This window comes from Thunnus albacares, chromosome 5, assembly GCF_914725855.1.
Source record: "Thunnus albacares chromosome 5, fThuAlb1.1, whole genome shotgun sequence".
Taxonomy (NCBI): Eukaryota; Metazoa; Chordata; class Actinopteri; order Scombriformes; family Scombridae; genus Thunnus; species Thunnus albacares.
Genome location: NC_058110.1, coordinates 25,406,124 through 25,429,068, shown reverse-complemented (window position 1 = coordinate 25,429,068; position 22,945 = coordinate 25,406,124). Strand labels below are relative to the sequence as shown.

Here is a 22,945-nt window from a genome sequence, read left to right as displayed (position 1 = left end):
ATAACACTATTTCCCTTTCACAAATAATTGTAAATTCATAAGCAATCAAATGTTCAGTTAAATAGACTCTGGGATTTTGTAGCTACAGCCTTATATGGTCTGGTGTGACCAGTAGCTTAAGGTAGCTAATGTTAGCAACCTTAAGAGACAGTTTACTGACTTTATGACTCTTCTGTACTTGTAGTATTGTATATTTCGCTATTTAAGATCCCATAATTGTCACCTTTGGCCACACTGACCTCCTAGGCTCACTTTAAAGCACATCAGTAAATGCATATTGTACATACAAACAAGAAACACTCTGATTTTGGTTGAGAATGCTGTGCTGCACTTCTTGATTTCCTACGCTGTTGATCTGACAAATAAACTGGCATCAAACATGATAAAAAAACATACTGAGAATATAAGTAAGCAGGACACTAAACGTTGAATGGATTCCATATAGATAGTCCCAAGTCCCAGTCCCCACCACCCAACCACAGACATTGACTACAATGGGACCACTGCACACCCAAACACTGGATCAACTATAAACTAGCCTGAAAAAACATTAACAAAAAAGGACAGTATTTGAATTTAGTTACTGTCCACCCTATCCTCATGGCATTTTGAACTTTGTTGTAATTCTTTTCACCTCATTCTCCCAGAAAATCGTAGCTGTGATCACAGTGCTGGATTATGACAAGATTGGCAAGAACGACGCCATCGGGAAGATCTTGGTGGGAAGCAAGTCCACAGGGGCCGGGCTGAAACACTGGTCCGACATGCTAGCCAACCCCCGTCGCCCCATCGCCCAGTGGCATCCACTGCAGCCAGAGGAGGAGGTGGATGCCGCCCTCGCAGCCCTGAATGCCAAGAAGTAAACTCCCACCAGAACACATTGTCCTCCACCTCCACCTACCCATACATTTCCCATCATTTCCCCAGGTCCCACATATCAGTGTATATTCCAGAAGAACACCGCCCCAGCCCCCCCTACCCCACCACCCCCTTTCCTCTCCCACTGCCACCTTTCAAAAGATCCATAGATAACCATTTGACATGATGGGAAATATAGTTTAGAAAAGCATCATGTTATATTAAATCATGTCATTGAAAAAAGAAGACAAGTTACAGGATGGACAGATACTCCGTTGATTTCCTTTAGATCTATTTTTGTATTGGGGTTGTGGTTCCATTATTAAGAATACAGAGTAGACTATGAAGAACAGTAAGAGTGCTATGTGGGAACATGGTGATAGAGGGGATAAAACATACATTCACTCATATTGTACTTCTCACCCCTTCCCTTTAGTGACACAGTTTGCTTAGAATAGTGCTTAATAATAAAATGCTTTATACTGCCATATGATAGAGAAATAACACAAGCAGGTCCATTCCTTAGGTGTATTGTGCACCATGTTCCACACCTGCCAGTTATCATACCAGATGATTCTGTTTGTTTAAAGTACATTCCTAGAGTTGGGTAGCAAGTAGGGATAGGCACATATCCAGTTACCCACAAACACACTGCCTTTTTGATTAGTTAACCTTCCACCCATCGTCTCAGGAAAACTGAGAGGAAACTGAAACTCCATGCCTTTTTTTCTAAACGGGTTGTTCTTATTCAAATACTCCACTCGATGAGAAAGAAATGTTGGATTCAAAAGCTTGACCGCTTGTTTTTTTCAGTGATGTAAGGCTTACGACTAGTGTTAGTTTATCCATGAAATGGTACGCTGGGAGATGGAGGGAGTGAAGGATTTTCAGTAAAAAAAAAAAAGGGTATTTATTTACAAGGTGTCGATTACTGCCTGCAGTTTACCACCTCCCCTCCCAACGCCTCTGATTCTCTATCTCACTTGTTCAGTGCTACTGCCATTAGTCATGGACTTGACACAAGGGTTTTACTTCAAAGGAATCCCTATAACCGTCTTACAGTCATAAAGGAGACAAGCCTTCCAAGTAACAAAATAAGCAATTTTCAACTACCAGGGACGCCTTTCAGTTAGCGGTGTTGTTCTCTTCATTTCTTCCTTTCTTTCTTTTCTTTTTTCAGTTTCATTTTAGTTAACCTCAAACACTTTTATTCCTCGAGCACTTTAAATCCAAATGTTGCATCTAAGTACCCTTAGAAACAAGAGCTTTAATTATTTATGTTAGGAATAATTATTTATGTGATTATTGCTGGGTTTTTTTGTTTGTTTGGGTTTTTTTTTTTGGAAAAAAAAAGAGCAAGGGAGTGCATTATGTGAGCATTTTTTTGTTGCTTTGTTTTGCTTCAGCTTTTTGTGTATGTGTTTAGATTGTTTGGATATTACTTTTCTCACTTGATTGCAAGGATATGGTCTGGAAGAAGGCACTGATCCATGTGTATTTCATACACAGCTTACCAAACAGTTGAATTTAATTGCACTACTGGGTATTATTCTGTTCTAATTTGACACTGTTCTTTGATCTGTGTATTATTTTTTTTTGTGATGAATCGTTGTGAGATTGAATCTTTTTGTGGCACGTGTGGCATGCCAGACAGGTCTCTTCATATAAATGGACTCTTCTATTAAGAAAACAGACACATTTCCATCTAATGCTGCTCCCTGGCTCCTTCACAGAATGTAATTGGTTCGGTGTTGTTAAATATTCTGTTGAAGAGAAAATTTTGTGAATGAACCTGGACAAAATCCAAAATGTTGTTTGATTAAATTCACCAGCCCTGAATAAATTGGTGAAAATTAAATTGTTAATTAAAATCCTGAGTTGCATCAGGTGCTTGGACCCCAGTATACCTGTTGTTAATTAAAGCCAGTCTGTGAGTACCAACAGCAAAAACTACCAATTGACTGTGTGCAAGAAAATGCAATGTCAGTGTAAATCAAATGCAATTTGGAATTTAATGAATGTTGGCTCTTGTATCTTTCTCTCTGTTGGAAATTGTATCTTTTTTTCTTTTTTTTTTTATAACCACCATAGACCATGTTCAGATTTCAGTTTTGTATCTCACATTATCTTCTTTTTTCTTCTTTTGATGAAGCAACACTAAAGAAAAGGCAACATGGAAGCAATCAAGCAACCCATTTGTGTGTAGTTTTGCCTATATACATAGTTCATACACGTTGATACTGCATGTTTATACAAAAATACTGTACATAAGAGCATGTTTTAGAGACGAAGCAAAAATATCTCGTGTACGTAAATGGGTGTCATTTGTCATTTTAATACAGTAACACAACGAAGGGAAAAAGATGCACTGTATATTTTCTAAATGAAACAAATCTGTATTTATTTTCCATGAGGGTCATTGGAGAGAATGTCATACAAATATTAGAGTACTATTACTAATAAGAACCTTTCCACGCCTGAAATTCTTAAGCAAGTGTGTCGTCCAGTACTGTGTGTGAGTTCATGTAGGATGAAAATGTAGCCGCATGCTTGCTATCTAACTCCTTGTGATCCAAGATTTTTATTTGAAGCCATTTATCTGCCATACATTTGATTTCAGCACTTATCTGAAGGCCAGTGTTTGACTTGTTTCTGACTCTTATTGATATTGCTTTTTAAAAAAGTATGTTTTCAATTTTTAATGTACGGAATGGGGGGGTCTCCAAGTCTTTAAGCTGACAATTTTTCAAACAGCAGATTTGGCACAGTGTTAATATCTCATTATAAGAAGACGGAATAATTCTGTGATCTGTAGGTGGATTGCAGTCATTATTTCTGCCAGTGTTGATCCAGAATGAAGTCTGTTGGATCATATCTTTATATGAAATGCATTTCCAAGGGCCAAAAGGTGAATAATCCCATTCCAGTGATCACAAATGACTTGGAATCCCTTCTTCCCTCTTTGTTTACCTGGGACTTTTTATTTTCCACTTCTATTTAAATGACCTGAAACCTTTCACGGCTGTGTCTCTTTTACTGTGTTTATTATACGATATGTGTACATGTATACAAGATAAATGAATAAGATAAAACTAAAGCCATAAAACTCAAGCACTAACTCTTTAGAGCTCAGCTGAGTAGCTAGAGTTGATTTATGAAAAAAAAAAAAATCTGACATGTCTTTTTCCTTGGCCAGTGTTTCTCTTTTACATTCCGTTCAGAGGTCTTTGTTCATCAAGAGGGCAAAATCCATTTTACTATATATGTGAGCATTGAGAACAGTTGTGAGTTTAGTAGAGTGAGTGTGTCTTTTTCTACTTTCAGAGCTGTTGATGTCCTTGTTTCATAGAGGTAGCTGATTTTACAGTATTGTGATTAGTAATGTATATGCCTTGTTTTGATAGTATGAATTATAAGTATAATATCACAATAGGTTCTCGATAATACTGCTAAAATAATATATATATGAAAGTGTGTTCTATTCATGGGCTGAGTGCAATTTATGAACCAAACTGGGTCACTCTTCAAGTTTCTCTTCCGCCACTTCAACAACAAAATGTACTAGAGATTACATATTGATTACAATCAATAACACTGCTGGCCACACTGTGGCTCACACTGATGGCTTTTTTTGGATTCTTAAGCAAATTGTTCAAGCAACAAAAAAATGAAGACAGATGTCCAACAATATTAAAGCAAAAAGAGAGAAACTTAAACCAGTGGCACCCATGTTTTAGGCCTGAATCCCTCCCATAGAACTATGCATAGAGTTATGATTTTCACAAACGTATGGATAAAAACTACATGAAAATGTAGGAATACGTATCATGCACATGATATGAAATTAAGTGTATAGTTTGACATTTTGGGAAATTAGATGAGAAGATCAATACCACTCTCATGTCTGTCCGTTAAATACGAAGCTGGAGCAAGGAGACGGTTAGCTTAGACATCTCCTGGCTACAGCTTCATACTTATTGGACAGATAACTCGTATCAATCTTCTCATTTACCTCTTGGCAAACTCTGATTTCCCAAAATATTGAACTATTCCTTTAAGTTTACCTCAGTCGCTGAATTTTAAGTTAACGTTAAACTGCCACATCTATCCTGGTAACAATCTTCAATGTGTTGCGTGACGCCGCACATTGTCTGATGCAATATTATAAGTCAATCTCCTTTATTCACTGTCCCATTAATGCTATTGAATGTGACCAAATGATGCACTGAGAATAATTATAAAAAATATATGATTTCAGTGTGTTTCAGAAATACTGCCAGTACCTGATCACAGTTGCCTACATACGTCACCACTGTTTGAATCTACAAAGCCAAAATAATTCACGCAGAGGCAAACAGAACACATCAGATGATGAGGCAAATGTGATTGCAGGTAAATTTATAGCACATTTAAGAGATTTTTTTTTTTTTTTAAATTTCCTTTCACCGCTCGGGTCACCACGGTCACATGACCACCGAAGTTCTATGGGGGACAGAGACTGGGAGTTGCGCGTGTGTGTGCTTGTGTATGTGGGTTAAATAGATGAAGTGTAGGCCCTTTAGCAGACAATGGTGCAAAAACTGCACTAGAATATATAACTACAATATACACTACAGGTCTGCATGCATGGGACACATTACTCATTCTTAAATGTACATCTTCGTGTGTGTGACTGTAATACTCAATCTTAAAAGAAAAAGTTTGAAATATGGGGATTAATATGTTCTGTTGATAGCTGTGTAGATGTACAATACCTTATGCACAACTGCATCTGAAACTGAGACAGTTTTAGAGCACTGTTCACACAGCTAGTTGTGTGTTTAGTTTTTTTTTTTGAGTTTTTTTTTTTAACAAACGCTGGGATTTAAAAAGGGAAACCATCCAAAGTTCAGTAGATCATTTACCATCTCGTCAAAATGCATTGAAAAGCCTCTCAGCGGGTAAAGACACCACTTTGAAACATGTTGTCTTGTCTCCTCTATTACTCGCTGTATTTCTTCTTTGTATTCTTGTGCATATGTGTAATCACTCTCTTCTGTCCTAATTTTTGCTTTCCGTGTTATGTACTTCTAATGTAGAATGTAGGACTGTATTTGAATCAATGCCAGACATATTTCACCTTGCTTTATGTTTGTGTCTTTGTCCTGTTTATGTGTAACCAGCTATGTACCATCAGTATCATTATGCTGAACAGGAAGCAGGCTCATTGAGTTCTTCACTGAATCTGCTTTTGCTGAGCGTAAAGAATGCCGGCCTTCATGTTTACAACATGGACATACTGTATACTGCCAAACATGCAGGACCGTACCAAACTCCCCCCCTTTCCCCCCTCTTGAGTGCTTAGTCCTCCACCTCTCCTCCCCTGATGCAACTGTATTCTCAAGACTCTTTTTCTGTTCCTTTCTCACCTCTTTCTCTTCCTCATCATCTTTTAAAGCATCGGAGGACGGTCAGGTTGTGTCCTCTAGCTGTGTTTCTTCGTGTCTAGTGTCGTGGTGCGCGTGTTCATGTCAGTACTTGTGCCTACTGTGGATCGCATGCTTTAGCCCTTGACTGGACACAAACGTTGCTCACAAACTCCTCTTGACCCTTATGTGGACAAACGTTGGGGATCCTTATAAAAATTATCAAGGGAACCAAATAACTTATTACAAATTTATCATATGTGTTACCAGTTCTGTAAAAAAACAAATAGGAAATAAAGGCCTTTTAATTACCATGACTTGTTTGTGTTTAATATGAAGTGTGTTCAGCTCAGCTAGTTCCTAATAATCTCTCTGCGTCTGACGCATAATATATTAATGTCACACAGGGAAACAATTTCATCCCTTTACAGTTTATTAAGCAAAGTGAATAAACCAATATGTGCATATTAAGCTATCATTCAACACATTTCAAACTTTTAAATAGAATATACTGCATAGTTCAATATATCTACAGCACATGTAGAAATAGCTGACACATACTGCATCTTATTTTTAGTTTTGAGTAAATCAGTTTACTGGATGTGACCAAAGATAACACTGGTGTTACAACATGCTGCCCCGTTTGGACTCCAAAAACCATCACATTGTGAAAGGAATGCATCAAGTCAACCATGAAGTGAAGAGAAGACAGACATCAAAATCATTCACGTCTCTGGCACTCGTAGCAGCTCTACAGCTAAAGGAGTTTTCAGTAAGAAGCTGAGATTGGCAGTTTCATACATTAAATATGATTTGGAACATAAATAAAACACTGGTTTGAACTGGATGACTTTATCTGCCTTCCTTTTAAACTTTTAGGATAAAGTGAAAGTGATAGCACAATGGGTATGCAGCATGAGGTACTGTACAACTACAAGACACTGGCCACTTTCTTGGTTTTTTATTTTTTATTTCTTATGCTAATTAGACAAACTAATGAACATTTTTAACTTTTCAAATATTTTGTGTAACCCAAATATTGAAAAATCTTTCAAATTAATGCAATAGCACCAGTAAATATGACTAGAACAAAAACTGACGAGCTGTCATATTGGATCCTATTAGATGTAGCTAGGTGTACCTGATAAACTGCCAACTCAGTGTATTTAGACAATAATTAATTTAACTCAGTTTGTCGTGACAATATCATATGCACAACACAGTTCTGTTAAAATGTATGTACAGCACCTATACTGAAAACTACAAGAAACTTACTCCTAAAAACCGGTTACTTTGAATTTGTGCTTGATGTTTAAAATCACACGCAATATTCTGTAAGCTAAAAAATAAAAACATCTCCAAGGGACTAAATGGATGATTTTGGTGTTAGTGTTTTCATCACAACAAAAAGATTGCCGTCAGGTCAGCCAGAATAATTGGTGTATTCCTTTAAAAAGAAAATTGAGTAAACAAAGTATAAAGATGAAAACTATGAAATGCATAAATAAATAAATATATCTCTATTACAAAACATAACATAGGACATTTTCTTTCACACACACTCAGACTGTCTCCTCTGTTTAGCCATTCTGCTGTTTTGAAGATGGTATTTAAAAAAAAAAAAAATCCTCTATAAAGGATATAAACAAAAAAATGAAGCATGGCTACTGAAACCACACAGAGAACTGACAACATTAAGTTATGTACTCATGAAAACTGAACCATTCTGAAGGTAATACAGTGCTGGCGATGATGCACAAGTGATTAAAACTCAGCACTGTTCAGTCTGTACAAAGTGCATGTACTCAGTCCTCTTCATATACCAAATACAGTAAGGACACTATCATATGTTAGATAAACAAACATTTCTCAAAAACTAGTATAATTTCATTTTCAAAATGCTACAGATTGTAATGACATGTCCCAAAAAGTTATCTAACCTTTTGGAATTGGTTTGCAGGTCTGCAGGAGGCTGTTGTCAATGTATATATATATGCAAGTATATCCCAGAGCCCTTATACACTGGTGCATAAGTGTGTGTTAGACAACTGTAGAAAAACATGGATGTTGTTTTTATGATGTCACCGATGTTCCTAACGGGAAGTTTTGGGTTTACAGTTTACGACCTGGAGCTGTAAAATCCAGATTTGAGAGGTGCCGAGGGGGAGGTGAGGAAGCACAGCTGAGCAAAACCTGCATCTCATTATCTTTATAACTTATTACCTTAATATCTCTCTAATCGAGCAAATATTTTCAAAATTCCATTTGTGAAATCAGCAACCCTAACATCTTTTATTAAAATGTAGGAGAGAAGCTGGAGATTCTCTTCTTCACTTCAACACAGTCTTGGTTTTGAGGAAACCTCCAGTTGCCATTAAAAGAGCTAAATCTTCTTTAGTGGCATTAATGGTTGCTTCTCAGATGCCTCTAGAGAATCATATCAATAACCAGTTTATGTCTCTGGAACTGGAGCCCCTGTTTGTTGCCGGCCTGGGCTTCATTTTACCGACATAGCTGTATATTCTGATATTATAAAGATGTTTCAGTCTTTATTTGTTCATGCCAAACTGTGACTTTTGGGGAATTTGATGCTTCTACCACACTTTTTTCCTGTGAGTAATCCAGGTATGGGATGATTATTTCAGTAGTATGAAAAAAACATTCTTAATGACAAAATCAGCTTCTCTCTACTTCATAATTAGGACGACAGTAAAATACTTCTCTGCAGTGCACAATGTAGCAACAAACGTGATGTGTGGATGTGAAGTGTGGGTATAATATTAGATACAGTATCTTCATGCAAACCCCTGGATTTGTTTGAATTGGGCCTAAAAATGTCATTCAAACAGTACATGTGGTCCCTATATATTTAAAGAAAATAAAAACTAATCAAGTAGAAATTATTATTGTAACTCCTTCACACGCTTGGTAAAATTTGACTGAAACTCTTTGGATCTTCACAAGTCCCAACAGGAATTACTGTATCAGGATCTTCAGCCAAAGTGGCCCTTCAGAGGTGTCAGAACTTGGGACATCATGAATAATTAAACTGCCATATCAGGGTTGGAGTGTCCACAGACACAGAACAGGAGCTTCAGGTTGTGATTCAGACATCTTTTCATTTGGACAGTTTGCTGATGACTCGAATGAGAGCTCCGTTCTCATCCTTTAGCCTCTGGTTGTCTGACTTGAGCTCTGTTAAGATCTGGGACAGCAGAGGGAAATAAATTACATTAGTATATTATACTAATATATCACAGTTATACAATCAGTGAAATGTATGCTAAAATAATTTGTGTAAAGTTTGTAATTTAAAGTTTCGGGTGGTACAATGACACAATTCACCACATCCATTCACTGTAATGATAAAATATCTTCAATCAGCACTAACAACAAATGGACTAAAAGTTGTCTTTCAGTAAAGTTTGACACCGAAAAATGATGACATGCTTTATAGTACTTGATCATGCAGTGAAGAGTGACTTTGGCATTATGTGAAAAGTGAAAGAGAATAAAGTCAAAGAGAGAGACTCTGAGAGAGGGTCAATCTCTCAAATCTAGGTCATGTCTCTCATGAGGAGCAGAGACTAAAAATAACCACCCTCTTTGTCAAAGTGTTTCCCCTCTACTAGAGGCAAACAATAACCCTCTGCTCTAGCTGTGACATATTACCAAAAGTGGGGAAATGAGCAAAAGCACCTGGCATCAACATGTTCATGACCTGTACGAGATGACATGTTTGGAGCCCCTTTTCTAGCATGTTTTCTCTGTCACTAATAACCTAAAATTTCAGTACAGAAACCTCATGATCGCAGCAAAATGCAATTAAAGGAATAGTTGGAAAATATGCTTATTTGCTTTTGCAGAGAGTTAGACGAGAAGACAGATACCAGTCTTGTAGACTGTACATCTGTTAAATATAAAGCTATTGCCAGGAATTGTTCAGCTTAGCTTAGCACAAAGACAACAGCTAGCCTGGCTCTGTCCAAAGGTAACCAAATCTGCCTACCAGCACCTCTAAAGCTCCCTAATTAACACGTTACATCTCATTTGTTTAATTCACACAAAAACAGAAACGCCAAATTGATTGGGTTGAGGTTTTATGGAGAGTTACATACGTGCTGGAATTGGGCTATTTCTTGCCAGATGCAGTGACTTGTTCTCAACATGAGGTTGCCACATTTCGGTTTGTATAGTTTAAAGATATAATATGTTCTGAGTGAGCTTTACAGGTGTTAGTGGGCAGCTGTTTTGCCCTTGCTTCCATGTAGCTTCCTATTTAGTGTACCGAAAGTGGTACATTAGTCTCATCTAACTCTCGACGAGAAAGCAGATAAGTGCATTTCTTTACATACTTTAAAGTAATATCATCATCTGTTTTCTCTTTCATGAACAAAAACACAGAGTAAATAAAATCCACCACATATCTCTGTCTCATCTAATTGCACAAGAGTTGCTCATTTTGAGGACTAATGATGATAACACACTTCATTTCCTTTGGATGATTGACTGGAACAGTTATTTCCTTGGCAAACAACTTTGCATTGATTACACAGCACATTACACAGGACCCGCACATATCTGACTGTAGCAGGATCAATAACTGCTATAAATGCTTTTAATCTTCATGGTGCAGACTGCTAGATGTTTAATCTATATGATAACCAAAGGTAGAAAAAATAAAGAAGGAAAAAACGCTGATGCAATGCTCATGTCGTATGAAGCTCCATGCAACATCAATGTAGCTAAAAATACACTTCAAAGGAGGCTTATGAGAAATGTTTTTTGGGGGGAGGGGCAGTGAGCTTGCCCTCTGATGGCCGTAAAGGAGAATGAGTTAAAAGAGTGCAGAGGAAGATGCATTGCACTGTGTGGGGAGATAGGGGGGTGGGGGATGTGGGACCTGCCTGAGAGGAACACAGCAGAGGACGAGGGGGATGTAGAGGCACCAGAAGGAGAGAAGAGCGTAGAAGTTATGTGGCTGAGGAATGGGGGAGGAGAGGAGGGAGGGAGGAAGGAGGACAGATGATGTCAGAGGATCAGAGGTCCTCTGTCTCCGGCATGGAGGCCGTCTCAGAGAGGCGGGCGAGGACGCGCAGCATGGCTCTATTCTCAGCCAGGAGACACTCGTTCACCCTCCGCAAGGTCTGGACCTGAGCCATAGCAGGGAAAGCCTGCACAGAGGAGGAGAGAGATACAGAGAGGGGCAGACAGAGAAAGCATGCAGGGAGGCAGGCCATGTGCAGAGAGAAAGACTCATATAGACACTGTATACATCTCCACTTATACAGGCATGCACCCACACGCCTACGCAGACGGGGGAAAGAACAGACCTGAGGGACTTATGAGCAAAACTTATATAAAAAGTATATACATTACATTACTTGGGGGGGTTGAGAAGAAATAGCAAAAGCTGCAAGAAGCAAAGCAAATTATGAAGGCAGTTGTCCTTTATGGGGACTGTATGAGAGTGGTGATGTGTCATGTGTTATTATATGCATAGCTTTGCAGTAATGCTCAGAAGAAGAGCAAAGGAGAGGGAATTAACATTCATAGAAATTCACATAATATTCTAACATTCTACTATTTCAGACTTTGCACAAGAGCCTAGCCAGTTATAAGTCAATAGGAATGGAAATGATTCATTTCCCTCCTTCTCTTGGCCTGACTATTTGAGGTAAACCTCAGTGTGGTTCCATAGAGACGTCTGTGGTTTGACGCCATTCCTGAGGGTAAACCACTTAGAACTCACACACACACACACACACACACACACACGCACACAGGGCACTTCTAGTATTTCAGACTACAAAAAGTTTGTAGACTTGAATGTGGCCAAAGATGAGGTATAAGGAGGATTTCCAGCTGCTTCTTACAAAACCAATGCGCATTTATAAAAGCAGTTTAAAGCAAGCCTGTGTTTGGGAACAGTCCATGCATATAATGTTCTCTTGGTATTAGAATAAAACAGTACAGGTTCTGGATAGGTGCCTTTGGCAAGAGGGAAGAAAAGGGCAGAGTGTGACAAGAATGCATAATGACCAGTATCCTTCATTACACTCTCTTAATATTGTGCTCATAGGCATTAAATCAGACTCAAGTCCTGCAGATAATTCTACACAGCTGTTATTAATTAGGTTTCAGAGGCTGTCAGGAATAATTAAGCCTTTCTATTAAAATGTGAGAATCCTACACGTAAGAAATCCAACACTTTGGACACTAACACATGTATACTGTTTCAAGAGGGAAAACAAGGACACACAGTGACATTGATGTGAAACACCTGAAACCAGGCTGAGTCAACAACAGAGCCAACAGTTTCAGCCCAGAGATGCTAAATCATCAGTATAAATACAGCCTGTGTCCCCTATTGGCAAGACAAGTAACAAACTGGAGACAAAGACAGGCTGATGTGCGCTCTCTGTCGACAAGTAATACTTCACTTTTTCATAGCTACACACATGTACACACAAAATAGCAGCAGCGGTGATTGTAACACTCACACTGGTGTAATTATTTAAGTGTGTAAGTGTTAAAATTACAGCAGCTGTTATTTTGTTTGCTTGTAGAAGACAGCATTGACAAATCTAGTGCTGCTGTTTTTTTCTGTAATGTAGGTGGTGCTGGTTGCCACTATTCTGAACAGCTCCTCCTTGTGGAGAATCTGTGGCTTGCTAAACGTGAACAAGTGATTTTGTGAGTGAGTGACAAGCCAGTTCCCTAAGGTGGTTTACATGTAAAGAAAATAAAGACTGTGCCTGTGTCCCTGTGGCTTTTACAGTAGAGAGTACTTGTATTTTTGAGCGGACTATGTGATGTACATGTGTGTCCACACGTGTAAACATGCCCCGGTCTTTGACAGAAGAGAATCATGTGAAGTGACAGGCAGGTGTCAATCACTCTTCTGCATCATAGCGACCACTCACCATCCCCCCTCCCCTGAGACAGCCTGCCCTCAGGGCTGGTACCCACAACGAAACCGCAGTGGGGGATCCTGCTGAGGGAACCACGACAACATGAGGGTCAAACATCTGCTGCTGGCATACCACACTTGTGTATGTGTCCTATTTTTAATATTCATGTCACTCTCTGTTGTCACTGTCTGCATATTCCTTATGCCTCACTAGGGACATTTTTGGCTTTTTAATCCGTGATTAAATTTTTGTGATTTTGACTGTGTTAATGCATACGGCATAAAATTTGATAAGAGTGTAGATTTCTTGTCTAATTTTGGAATTTCAACCTCATTTCCTATAATAAGTATATAATAAATTGTGTAATAAAAATAATGACACTTAGCTCCTTAAGGACAACGATGTCCCCATTGAAACCCATTAAAATCAAAATTTGTGATCCCACAGCCATTACAGCATAAAATCATGCATTCTATTATATCAGGCTTTCAATCTAGAGCCCTGGCTTCAAAATTGTCATTTTTACTATTTTCCATTAGATTGAGCCATTTTCATGTTTGCCCTATGGAAATAGAAATACGTGCTATTTTCCTGGTTTTCACTATATATTTCCACTGTGTGTGTGTATGTGTGTGTGTGTGTGAAATTTTCCCCCAAGCATTTAGTATATGGAAAATGATTCATAACAATTAATTTTTTGTTTGCTTTTTTTAAATATATATATATATATAAAAACAACACTGGCCTTAGGCAAACAAGCTGGCATTTAAAGGGTTAGAATTCTGAAAACGAATGAATGTTTGGAAGTTATTACCAGGACTGATTTTGGTTGAAAGATTTAACTCAATAAAAGTTGAAAATAATATTAATATGTAATATTTTATAGCAGTTTTTTGATGCAAACATTTTTCCCCTTTAACAACATCAGTGAAATTTATGAAGCACAAAGGCTAAATGAAGTGGATATCTTCAACAATTAAAGTCTTTTTAGTAAAAATTTCCCTCTTTGTATCTCGACAACAGTGTTTTCCTGTTCAGCGGGATTGTAACAAAAAGGGAATTTGGCACTAAAGAGTCTGTAACTTTGAAAGATATTGACTTGATTTAACTAATTTGGACAGCTGAAACCTCATATTAGCTTCAAATAAACTTTTAAATACATTTCTGCACTGAAGGCGGTCTATAGATTTTTTCCTCCATCACTTACATTGTAAATGCATTATAAAGGGATCTCTTAATGGCCCGTATGAACAGGAGGAATGATTACAGCAAAAATGACATGTGTCAGTGTTCATTTTGGCACCTGACTATTTTTTTAGGACAGACTTGAAAAATTGTGAACCTATCCTTTAACCATTAAATTATAATCTCATTGTGTAAATTGTAAACTACACACTACTACTCAGGCCTGAAATCTCCCTGCAGCTCTGCCCTGTGTTTCTTTGTGAAGCAGAATACACACAGTGCGGTGCAGGAATGTCTCACAAAAGCAGGTATTTTGCTCTTGGACGGGGTTTGGTATTCAGTTGGAACTAGGTCACAATGTTCACCCCAACAGTGGGATAAGTGGAGCAGAGGAGCAGCAGCACAGACTCCTCCTTAGCCTGGCAGGAAGTGGCCCAGCAGAACACTGTGGGTAATGAGCCTGAAGCTTTAACCTTCCCTCTCCTTGTCTCCAATCCACCTGGCTAAGCACAACCCTGGAGTGTGCAACATTTGTGTTTTGCTTTGTAAAAACGCTTTAGGCGTGCTTGATTTAGCATAGGTGAGAGGAGCTGGGGGTGTCTACCTTCAAGGACTGTTAGGGTGATTACAGTCTTGGGAAAAGACATTTCTAAGACAAATTAAGCACAACTTCAAAATATTAATTTTAAGAGTCATTTAAACCCAAGGCAGGATGAGTATGCAGAATTTATTTTTGCATAGACTGACCTTTAACTCCTCCTCCATGCCTGACACTTTTTTCTCCAGAGCCTGTTTTTCCTGTAAATAAAGAAGAAACAATTAAAATAAATTTAGTGCTATGTTCCTTTGGAAAATCCCAATAGTCATTAGACTATAATTCAAGCACACAGGAAAATTAGAAGGAAAAAGACAGAGAGAAAATATGGACATTCATCCATCATGATAGTGCAGAAGAGCATGACCAAATAAAATACCAAAATGCCAAAAGGTTTCCAAGACACTTACCCTTTTCTCTGATTCAAGTACAGTAGATCTCTCTGATATCCTGTCGTGCCTCTGGAAGTTAGAACGGTGCTGTTATTATTAAGAGAAAATATTACAAGAATTGTATCGTAGCACATTCAGTAATCATCTCTACCGTGACCTTTCCTTGTATTACTTTTAAGATGACAAAAAGGATGATGGTGATGCAACGACTGTTTCTGCACTCTACCTGAGTGACTTTCTCCAGCTGGGAACGAATCTTGGCCAGTTCTTGTTTGCTGTCCTGTAACCTGGACTTGAGACGTTCATTCTCGTGCAAGGCTTCCGTGTACATCTGAAAATGAACAAAGTGAGATTAAGGAATCGCTTTGTTCCAGCAATTCTTGATCTTTATTGATTTTAAAAGTTAAACAAATTAAGAATGAAATAACACAATAACCAATCTAGAAATAAAAAAGTCAGTAATTAAATAAAATAACGAAGTAAGCAATGCAAATATCAAAATCTTGAACATTATCTAAAGCCTGCTGTTATTCTCCCTTCTTATCCCACAGTTAACTATATAAACATCCATTTACTACATATCAACAACAGATCAGTGTCTAATGCTATATACAATAAATCAAAATTACCGTTCTACATTGTTAATATGACTGAATATATCAAAATGCACTGGCAACAAAAACACTTAATATATTTAACATGTTAATACAGTTCCATTGTTACCATTTGGTCATGTGAAATGGTGTTTGTTTTAATGTTTCGGTTTTATTTTAGTAAAAAAAAATCTATATTATAATTATTATTATTATCATTATAATTATCATTATTATTATTATTTAAATTTCTTAGTTCCTTTGGGTGCTAAGAACTATGACAGTTTTTAAAATTTCAGTCTCTATTAAACAGTTGGTGTCTATTTTAGAGATGCACCTTTTACCTTCTATGTACAGTAAAAGTGCACTTTCAACATCTGTCAACATTAAAGTGAAATAACATGCATTTTTTAAATTTCAACTCTTTAAGACAAGATCCATGTATACTACTCAATAAATTAAACATTTTATATATAACATAGACATTAAACATTTTATTCAAAGATTAATAAATAAAATGAAGAACAAAAACTAATAATACAGTAGAAAGTCATATCTTTATAGAACTAGATCAGACTTGCTCATCTGTGCAACAGCACAATAACTCTTCTTGTGGTTTTCTGCAGAATGTATTTAAATACAAGTATTCCCGGTTCACCTAGATTTACCTAATTATCACAATAGATATTGAATACATCTAAAAATGTATGTGCAAAAATGATACTAATAAAATAATTTCAACAAATAGAATAGAATAAAATTATTTTTTTCATATTGACAACAGTTGATAGAAAACTTTGCATTCAAAAGAATGTAATCACTTATGAATATTTCAACATAAACATGGAACTTGCCACCTTTTTCTGGGCCTAACAATCTTAAATCAAGTGCTATATAGCTCAATCAGTTGAGTTCAGTACAGCAAATTTTTCAAAACAATATCACAACTTAAAAGTAAATCTTTATGTGTTTGCCCTTATTGGAATATTATAAAAATAGTCACTGAAAATACATACATGGTTAAATCTGTATGGTGATCTGACAGTCACACAGGACCCCACACGAATGATTCAGGGAGGAATGTGCTTCTTTAAACTGAGAGTTACTACCTTCTTGTAATCTTTGGTGGTGGAGTCTTGCTCCTGTTTATTCAGCGCGGCCAGCCTCGTCTCTCTCCGTGTGTAGGAGCTGGTTCTGCCCAGTGGTTTGTCTGTCGCACTCTCTCCAGTGGAGTCATATCTACAGGCAACATATCTCATACTCAGCTTACAATGCCACTTTATTTAGGGCATTTGTTTTAACATTTTTCAGGAAATACAGTTCTGTAATAGAGGAGGGAAAAAAAAAAACAATGTTAAATCCTTACCTTGACAGTCTCTCATGCTGAAAGACAAAGAATAAACCATGTTAGTCAGATCACTCAGCACCAGGGCACTGGGAACAACACTGTGTAAAAACGTTCTGTCATGGTTAGATCCAGATTTATTTGTTTGATAAGACCAAACAGACGCTTGGCAGTGAAATATTTTCCATTCTGAGACAACAGAGAACAAAAACAAAACTTCCAAAGTGAATTATCACAGTGTGTTCAGAGGCCTGAAGTTCCAAAGGGAAGAGGTGCATGCAGAAGTGAGATATAATTCACCCAAACACCGCACCAACAGGGTTCACACAGGTCAAAGCTCCCCGGTGAGCCCGGTTAATCTTTTAGAATAGACGGCTGCCACACAAATGCCTGCAGCATAAAGATGACATCATGACATCAGAAGCTAAGTATGACGGGTCAACTGCTGACCTCAGAGAACAGACTGATAGCAGACTGTCCTGGAAGGTTTTTGCTATGACTAGCCCAGTCTACGTGGCTGCCAAGTGGCCTGTTGTGATCACATATTGGATGCGTTTCCATGTCACCAAGGAGTCCGGGTATTGTGCTACATTCAGTGGAAGGTGGAGGAGGGTTTTTTTTTTTTTTTCTAGAACTCTGACTGTATTTCTGGTCTGTGTTTTTTTTAATTATATACCTTCAAAGATGTGCCTACATAAAACTGGTAGGTGTAGTTTATGTCTGTCTACTGCTTCCCTGTGTTATTACACCTCATACATAAACTGGACCTCCAGTGAACAAATTTAGAGACCTCCAGCCAAGCCGATTCCTGCACTGAATGAAACTGAACAAAACAGCCATCAATTGAGAAAGCCAGGGAGAGACGCTGCCATAATATGAGGCCAGACTGATCTGTGATCTCTTTACAATATCTACTGCAGTCCCATAAACTTTACTCCTAAATCCTAAGATTTGGAGTTGCTCTCATGCAGGGAAAGACAGCTTTAAACACTTCTGTTAAGCAACGCTTTGCACTGAACAACTTGTGTGGTAGTCTGAGCTGTTTGAGACAAGAAGCAGATGTAGGCTCTGTGAAAAGCATGTGCTCTAAAGGAGGAGAATTTATGTCAAAAGGAACGGAGTGCACAGTTATTCCTGTGCTACCATTTGGCTTGTTGGGGGATATTTCACCCAGCGTCAAAGGAGCTATTCCTCAGCACGTGTTTACACAACTGAGCCAGTGCTGCCTGTCCTTATGTGGTCATGTGCTTTAGCAGAGCTATCCAGAAAACAGACCTCCATGACCTCAGATGAAAAAGGGCCAAGGACGGAGCCTGGAAGAGCTCTCACTCACTCTGATCTCTTAATACAGAACCGAGGGGATCCCTCGATAAGATTTGGTGTATATATTCATTAATCAGCTGGGATGATTGGCCCCTGGTTTTATGAATAAATTATCATGTAGGGGATATGAACTGTTACATAGCCCTTCAAACTCTTTCAAGATTATTACTGGATGCAAACCTATTTCACACCAAAGGATTATCAAATTAGTGAAATTAGTTTTTTTTAAACTTAATTCCAGCGAAATCTTGGCTGGGCCCGGTGGGGTTTAAACGACTGGATATTATCCTTAGTAAAAAAAAAAAAAAAAAACAGGGGGGCGGGGGAATTCTTCCAGTAACACATGCATGCTTTTACATGAAAGTCTGCATCATGTAGATTTTGGTGCACACTGAACCAAAGCCAGAAACTGAATCATACTGCAGATGAAATTCTCCTTCAGATGGCAGCTGCACCAATCTGATTCCCTTGTTAGGACAAATAGAGGGAGTTAGAAGTGGCACATGTAGCTCAGTCAACTATGTGAGGCAGAGCAGATGCAGGAGGAGACAATCAACCAAGAGAGAAAAACAACAGGGTGTCAGACTGATGGAAACAACCTCAAACGGGTGTATGCTTGAACCATTGGCGCTTTGTAAACACAACTGCCTCCAGTTTTATGGCTTGCCAGGACCAACATCATATGCGACAGGAGGGGTCAGACACATACAGGCTGCCTGCATGAGCTCACTGCTACAATGTATAAATGATGTTGTTAATTGCAGTTTGCAGGAGCCAATGAAATAATTATTAGGAGATTCTTCATCCTCCCTCTCACCTCTTTCACTTCTTCTGCCCGTTTGTGTCATAGCATCACTTCTTCAGAGCTGACTGGATTTTGCAGTAGGAAAATCTGAGCAACCTGCTGCTACACACACACACACACTCTGTCTCTCTCTCTCTCTCTCTCCCTCTGTCTCTTTCTCTTCACCCCCACCACTGGAACCGACACTGGACACACAACCATAAAAGACGTTTCTTCCACATTCACTCACCTTTCCTCACTCCCTCCTATTAACTCTTTACAAAACATCTGAGCCCTTCTGGCAACTGAGATCATCTTCCCCTTTTCCTGTTTTCACTCAAATGCCTCACATCTGTCTAATGATGATGTCCAACTGTCCATCCAATAATGTAAATGTGTTCTTGTTTATACTTCTTCCTGTCGCTCACAGCTGTAACACATTGTATTTTACTAAAGAGGAACAGGTTCCCATCAAAACACTGTGGCAAGTGCTAAAAGTAGTACTGCATCAACCTGATTCCACCCCCTCTGCGTTGCGTTTTCTCTCCCATGAAAACTCTGCCAATTGAGATTGGTCTGACATCATGGAAAATTAATGCCGAAGTTTCACCATGGATACAGTACAGGAAGACTGACGCTCCTTCAAAAGAGAGCAAAAGAATGACAGCATCCACTGGTAGCATTCACCGCTAGCAACTCTGCTGTGATGAGAGCATCTGTAGTGTTGCACGACATTGCATGAGCAAATCTCTGCACATCTCCAAATAGACCGCTACTTCATGTTTTTTGACTTTTCCCTGTCCCTTTAAATGTAGCTGTCACACAGCTGAGTCTGATGCTCTGACATAAACACAGCAGTCAAACAACGCCCATGAGAATAAGCCACTTAGACAGAAAAAAAATAACAGGAAATTACAGCAGGAATGTTTCAATCCAGAAGTCTTTTCCAAGTGGGATCAGTCTCTGAGTGCTTCAGAGTAAACACTTGCCTCTCTTTCATGGGTCAACAAATAAGCTGAGCTAATGAGTGGTTCACAAGTTATTTGTGATATTTAATAAACTAAATTAGTGGCTCAGGAGCAGCCGATTACTCATGTAAATGCACACAATTATAGAGCAATATCAGAAAATAGGAAGTCATTCCACTTGACATTACGGCCTGTTGATAAAAAAAGATAAAAACTTCTGGAGCTCAAAACAGCAAATCTCCAAAGACAAAAATACGCTACACAGACTCTGAAGCTTTCATGTGTTTAGACCTGCTTTTTTTGGGTTTACTAAAGTGTTAGATGGTTTTATTTACTACAAGAGGGAAGAACTTGATAGAGAGTTAAAAAGTAACAATTACGATACAGTATGAGTGATTCTGATCCATATAACGACTGCGTCATTCCCTCTCAAAAAACCTACTATTAACATATTCAAGTAAATATACTCCACTGGGTGTAATTTATCATCTTAAACTGGCTGAATCCTTAAATTTAACGTCAAAAAGGTGTGTTTCAGTGCAAGAAAAGGTTCTGGTCTTACTCTGTAGCTTTTCTCTGTAGGGGATGGAGAGGCCGGTGGTGAATCTGTCACTGACTTCCTGGTGCGAGTCAGATCCTTGCTGCGCGGGTAGTAGGTTGACATCTCCCTCCTCTACCCTGGACAGTCAGGTCAACGTCTACTGTAACATTCACCGAGGCCACCACCAGATAACAGCTGCACAGACGCACAGATTCTCTCAAGCAACAGTGACGCAGATGCCCATGACTGAGCTCCCGGGGAATCCTCAGCAACAACAGGTGTGTGTGTATATATATGTGTGTGTGTGTGTTTCAGTCCAGTTTCACACTCCCATGAGCTGGAGAGTCCCAAGTTTGGAGGGATTTCTGATGTGTGGTAACGCCTTTCTTCAAAGCTCCGACAGTAAAGCAATAATTAGATAAAAATGCAAAGAACGACAAAACAAAGTAATCTCTGATGATCACAAAAACAGATAAATAACTCTTTAACTAGGAAAGCAAACAAATTATCATCCCTTGTCTTCACTCTGTGAACACTGAGGTCTTTGATGAAATGTGAGAAAGTCCAAAAGTAAGCAGCCAAGAGAGAAAAGTTTGTTCCCTATGCTGCCTCTGAGGATTCCCAAAGTTATACTCTCTCTCTCCATCTCCCTCCCTCTCTTGCTTTCTCTCTCTCTCTCTCTCCTTCTCCTTTCATTGCTTGGTCGCCCTCCCAGTCCCTACACCCCCACCCCTGCTTCTCCCAGCTCTCTTCAGCTTTGGCAGCTTGCTGTGGCAGCCTGCCAGAGGCTCTGCTATGGACAGACTCGGAACTGAGGGCTAAAATTGTCCACTGATGTGGACGGGGATAAAGGGAGGTGGAGCACAAAGCCAGACTCGGGGGGAGCCGCAGTCGTTTGTGTCCTGGAAGGTCGACAGTATTACCTGAGGAGCCATCAACAACCGTGAGGTGTCGAGTAACTCTGTGCACCCTGATGGAGAGGAAATGTTGAGTGTTACACAGTGTTAACACGGGACACTTGTGCCACATAACTCCTCATCCCAAAATAAGTGTAATCCATTACACACTTTAATAAACAATGATTATTTTGTGTTCATTTTTGTTCGTGACTCATCCTTTGTTTAATCTTTTTTGAAAGTCACCATCTTGTTAAAGGGATAGTTTGACATTTTGGGAAATATACTCATTTGCCTTCTTGATGAGAAGATTGATACCACTCTCATGTTTGTAAACTAAATACGAGGCTAAATCCAGCAGCTTGTTAGCTTAGCTTAGCATAGAGACTGGACACAGGGCAAAATAGCTGGTGTGGCTCTGTGCAAAGGTAAATAAATCCTCCGAACAGGACCTCTAAAGCTCACTAAATAACAAATTACATCTCGTTTGTTAAATCCCTACAGAAACAAAAGTGTGAAAACAACAAGTTGTGGTTTCATAGAGGTTACGTGCCGGAGCATTTCTTGGCTGGACGCAGTGACATAAGCCCTCCTAAAACCACATTTGGTTGTTTCTACATCTCGGTTTCTGCATGAATTAAACAAACAAGAAAAAACATGTTAATTTGTGTGCTTAGGAGGTGCTGGTCGGCAGAGTTAGTTACCTTTGGACAGAGTTTCCCCCTGTATGCAGTCTTACACTAAGCTAAGATAACAAGCTGCTGGCTGTAGTTTGATATTTACTGTACACACATGAGATGGGTATAACTATTCTTATCTATCTCTAATAAGGGTATTTCTCATAATTCTGAACTATTCCTTTAAAGAACCTTGCAACCCCCCTCTACTTTGTTGCCATAGCCCGCACAAGCCGGCTCATTGCTATCTTCCTTTTATAGTGTGGTTTGCAGCACCACACTGTTCCTAAACTCCTAAACTCCCTCATCCCTGCTCAGGGCAAACAGATAGAAGGAAAGATAGGACAGAACGAAATAAAACAAAAACACAGAAGGAGAAAAAATAGAAAGCTGGAGAAAATATGAAAGAGAAGGCAAGACTTGATTATTTGACAAAAAGACTTTGATGATGTTGTTTAGTGCTACTGAA

General features: G+C 38.7%; 2 protein-coding genes and 1 long non-coding RNA gene across 10 annotated transcripts in view; 2 read left to right on the top strand and 1 right to left on the bottom strand.

Annotated features, from left to right (window-relative positions):
* Positions 1 to 6,580, top strand: part of LOC122982126 (synaptotagmin-2-like) — a 63,423-nt gene extending 56,843 nt beyond the window's left edge. For all 3 annotated transcript variants that reach the window (XM_044351173.1, XM_044351171.1, XM_044351172.1), the window contains one exon: positions 648 to 6,580. In XM_044351173.1, the coding sequence (XP_044207108.1) occupies positions 648 to 863 (216 nt within the window). In that variant the 3' untranslated portion in view covers positions 864 to 6,580. The remainder of the gene's footprint in view (positions 1 to 647) is intronic.
* Positions 5,695 to 21,579, bottom strand: LOC122982127 (protein phosphatase 1 regulatory subunit 12B-like). Of its 6 annotated transcripts, none has more exons than XM_044351177.1 (8): positions 20,925 to 21,575; positions 17,309 to 17,325; positions 17,052 to 17,181; positions 15,576 to 15,680; positions 15,368 to 15,436; positions 15,110 to 15,160; positions 13,190 to 13,260; positions 5,695 to 9,468 (listed from the first exon to the last, which is right to left on the bottom strand). In XM_044351177.1, the coding sequence occupies exons 1-7, from the start codon at positions 21,024 to 21,026 to the stop codon at positions 13,219 to 13,221; spliced, it is 516 nt and encodes a 171-aa protein (XP_044207112.1). In that variant the 5' UTR covers positions 21,027 to 21,575; the 3' UTR covers positions 5,695 to 9,468; positions 13,190 to 13,218. The 6 variants fall into 6 exon arrangements, with proteins under 6 accessions (XP_044207112.1, XP_044207114.1, XP_044207111.1 ...); XM_044351179.1 differs by having other exon boundaries at positions 15,368 to 15,418; positions 20,925 to 21,568; XM_044351178.1 differs by having other exon boundaries at positions 9,385 to 9,468; positions 13,190 to 13,257; positions 20,925 to 21,576.
* On the top strand, positions 21,086 to 21,999 carry LOC122982128. Its single transcript, XR_006403397.1, has 2 exons — positions 21,086 to 21,181; positions 21,619 to 21,999. It is a non-coding gene; the product is annotated as an uncharacterized LOC122982128 (long non-coding RNA).
* The last annotated feature ends 946 nt before the right edge of the window (positions 22,000 to 22,945 follow it).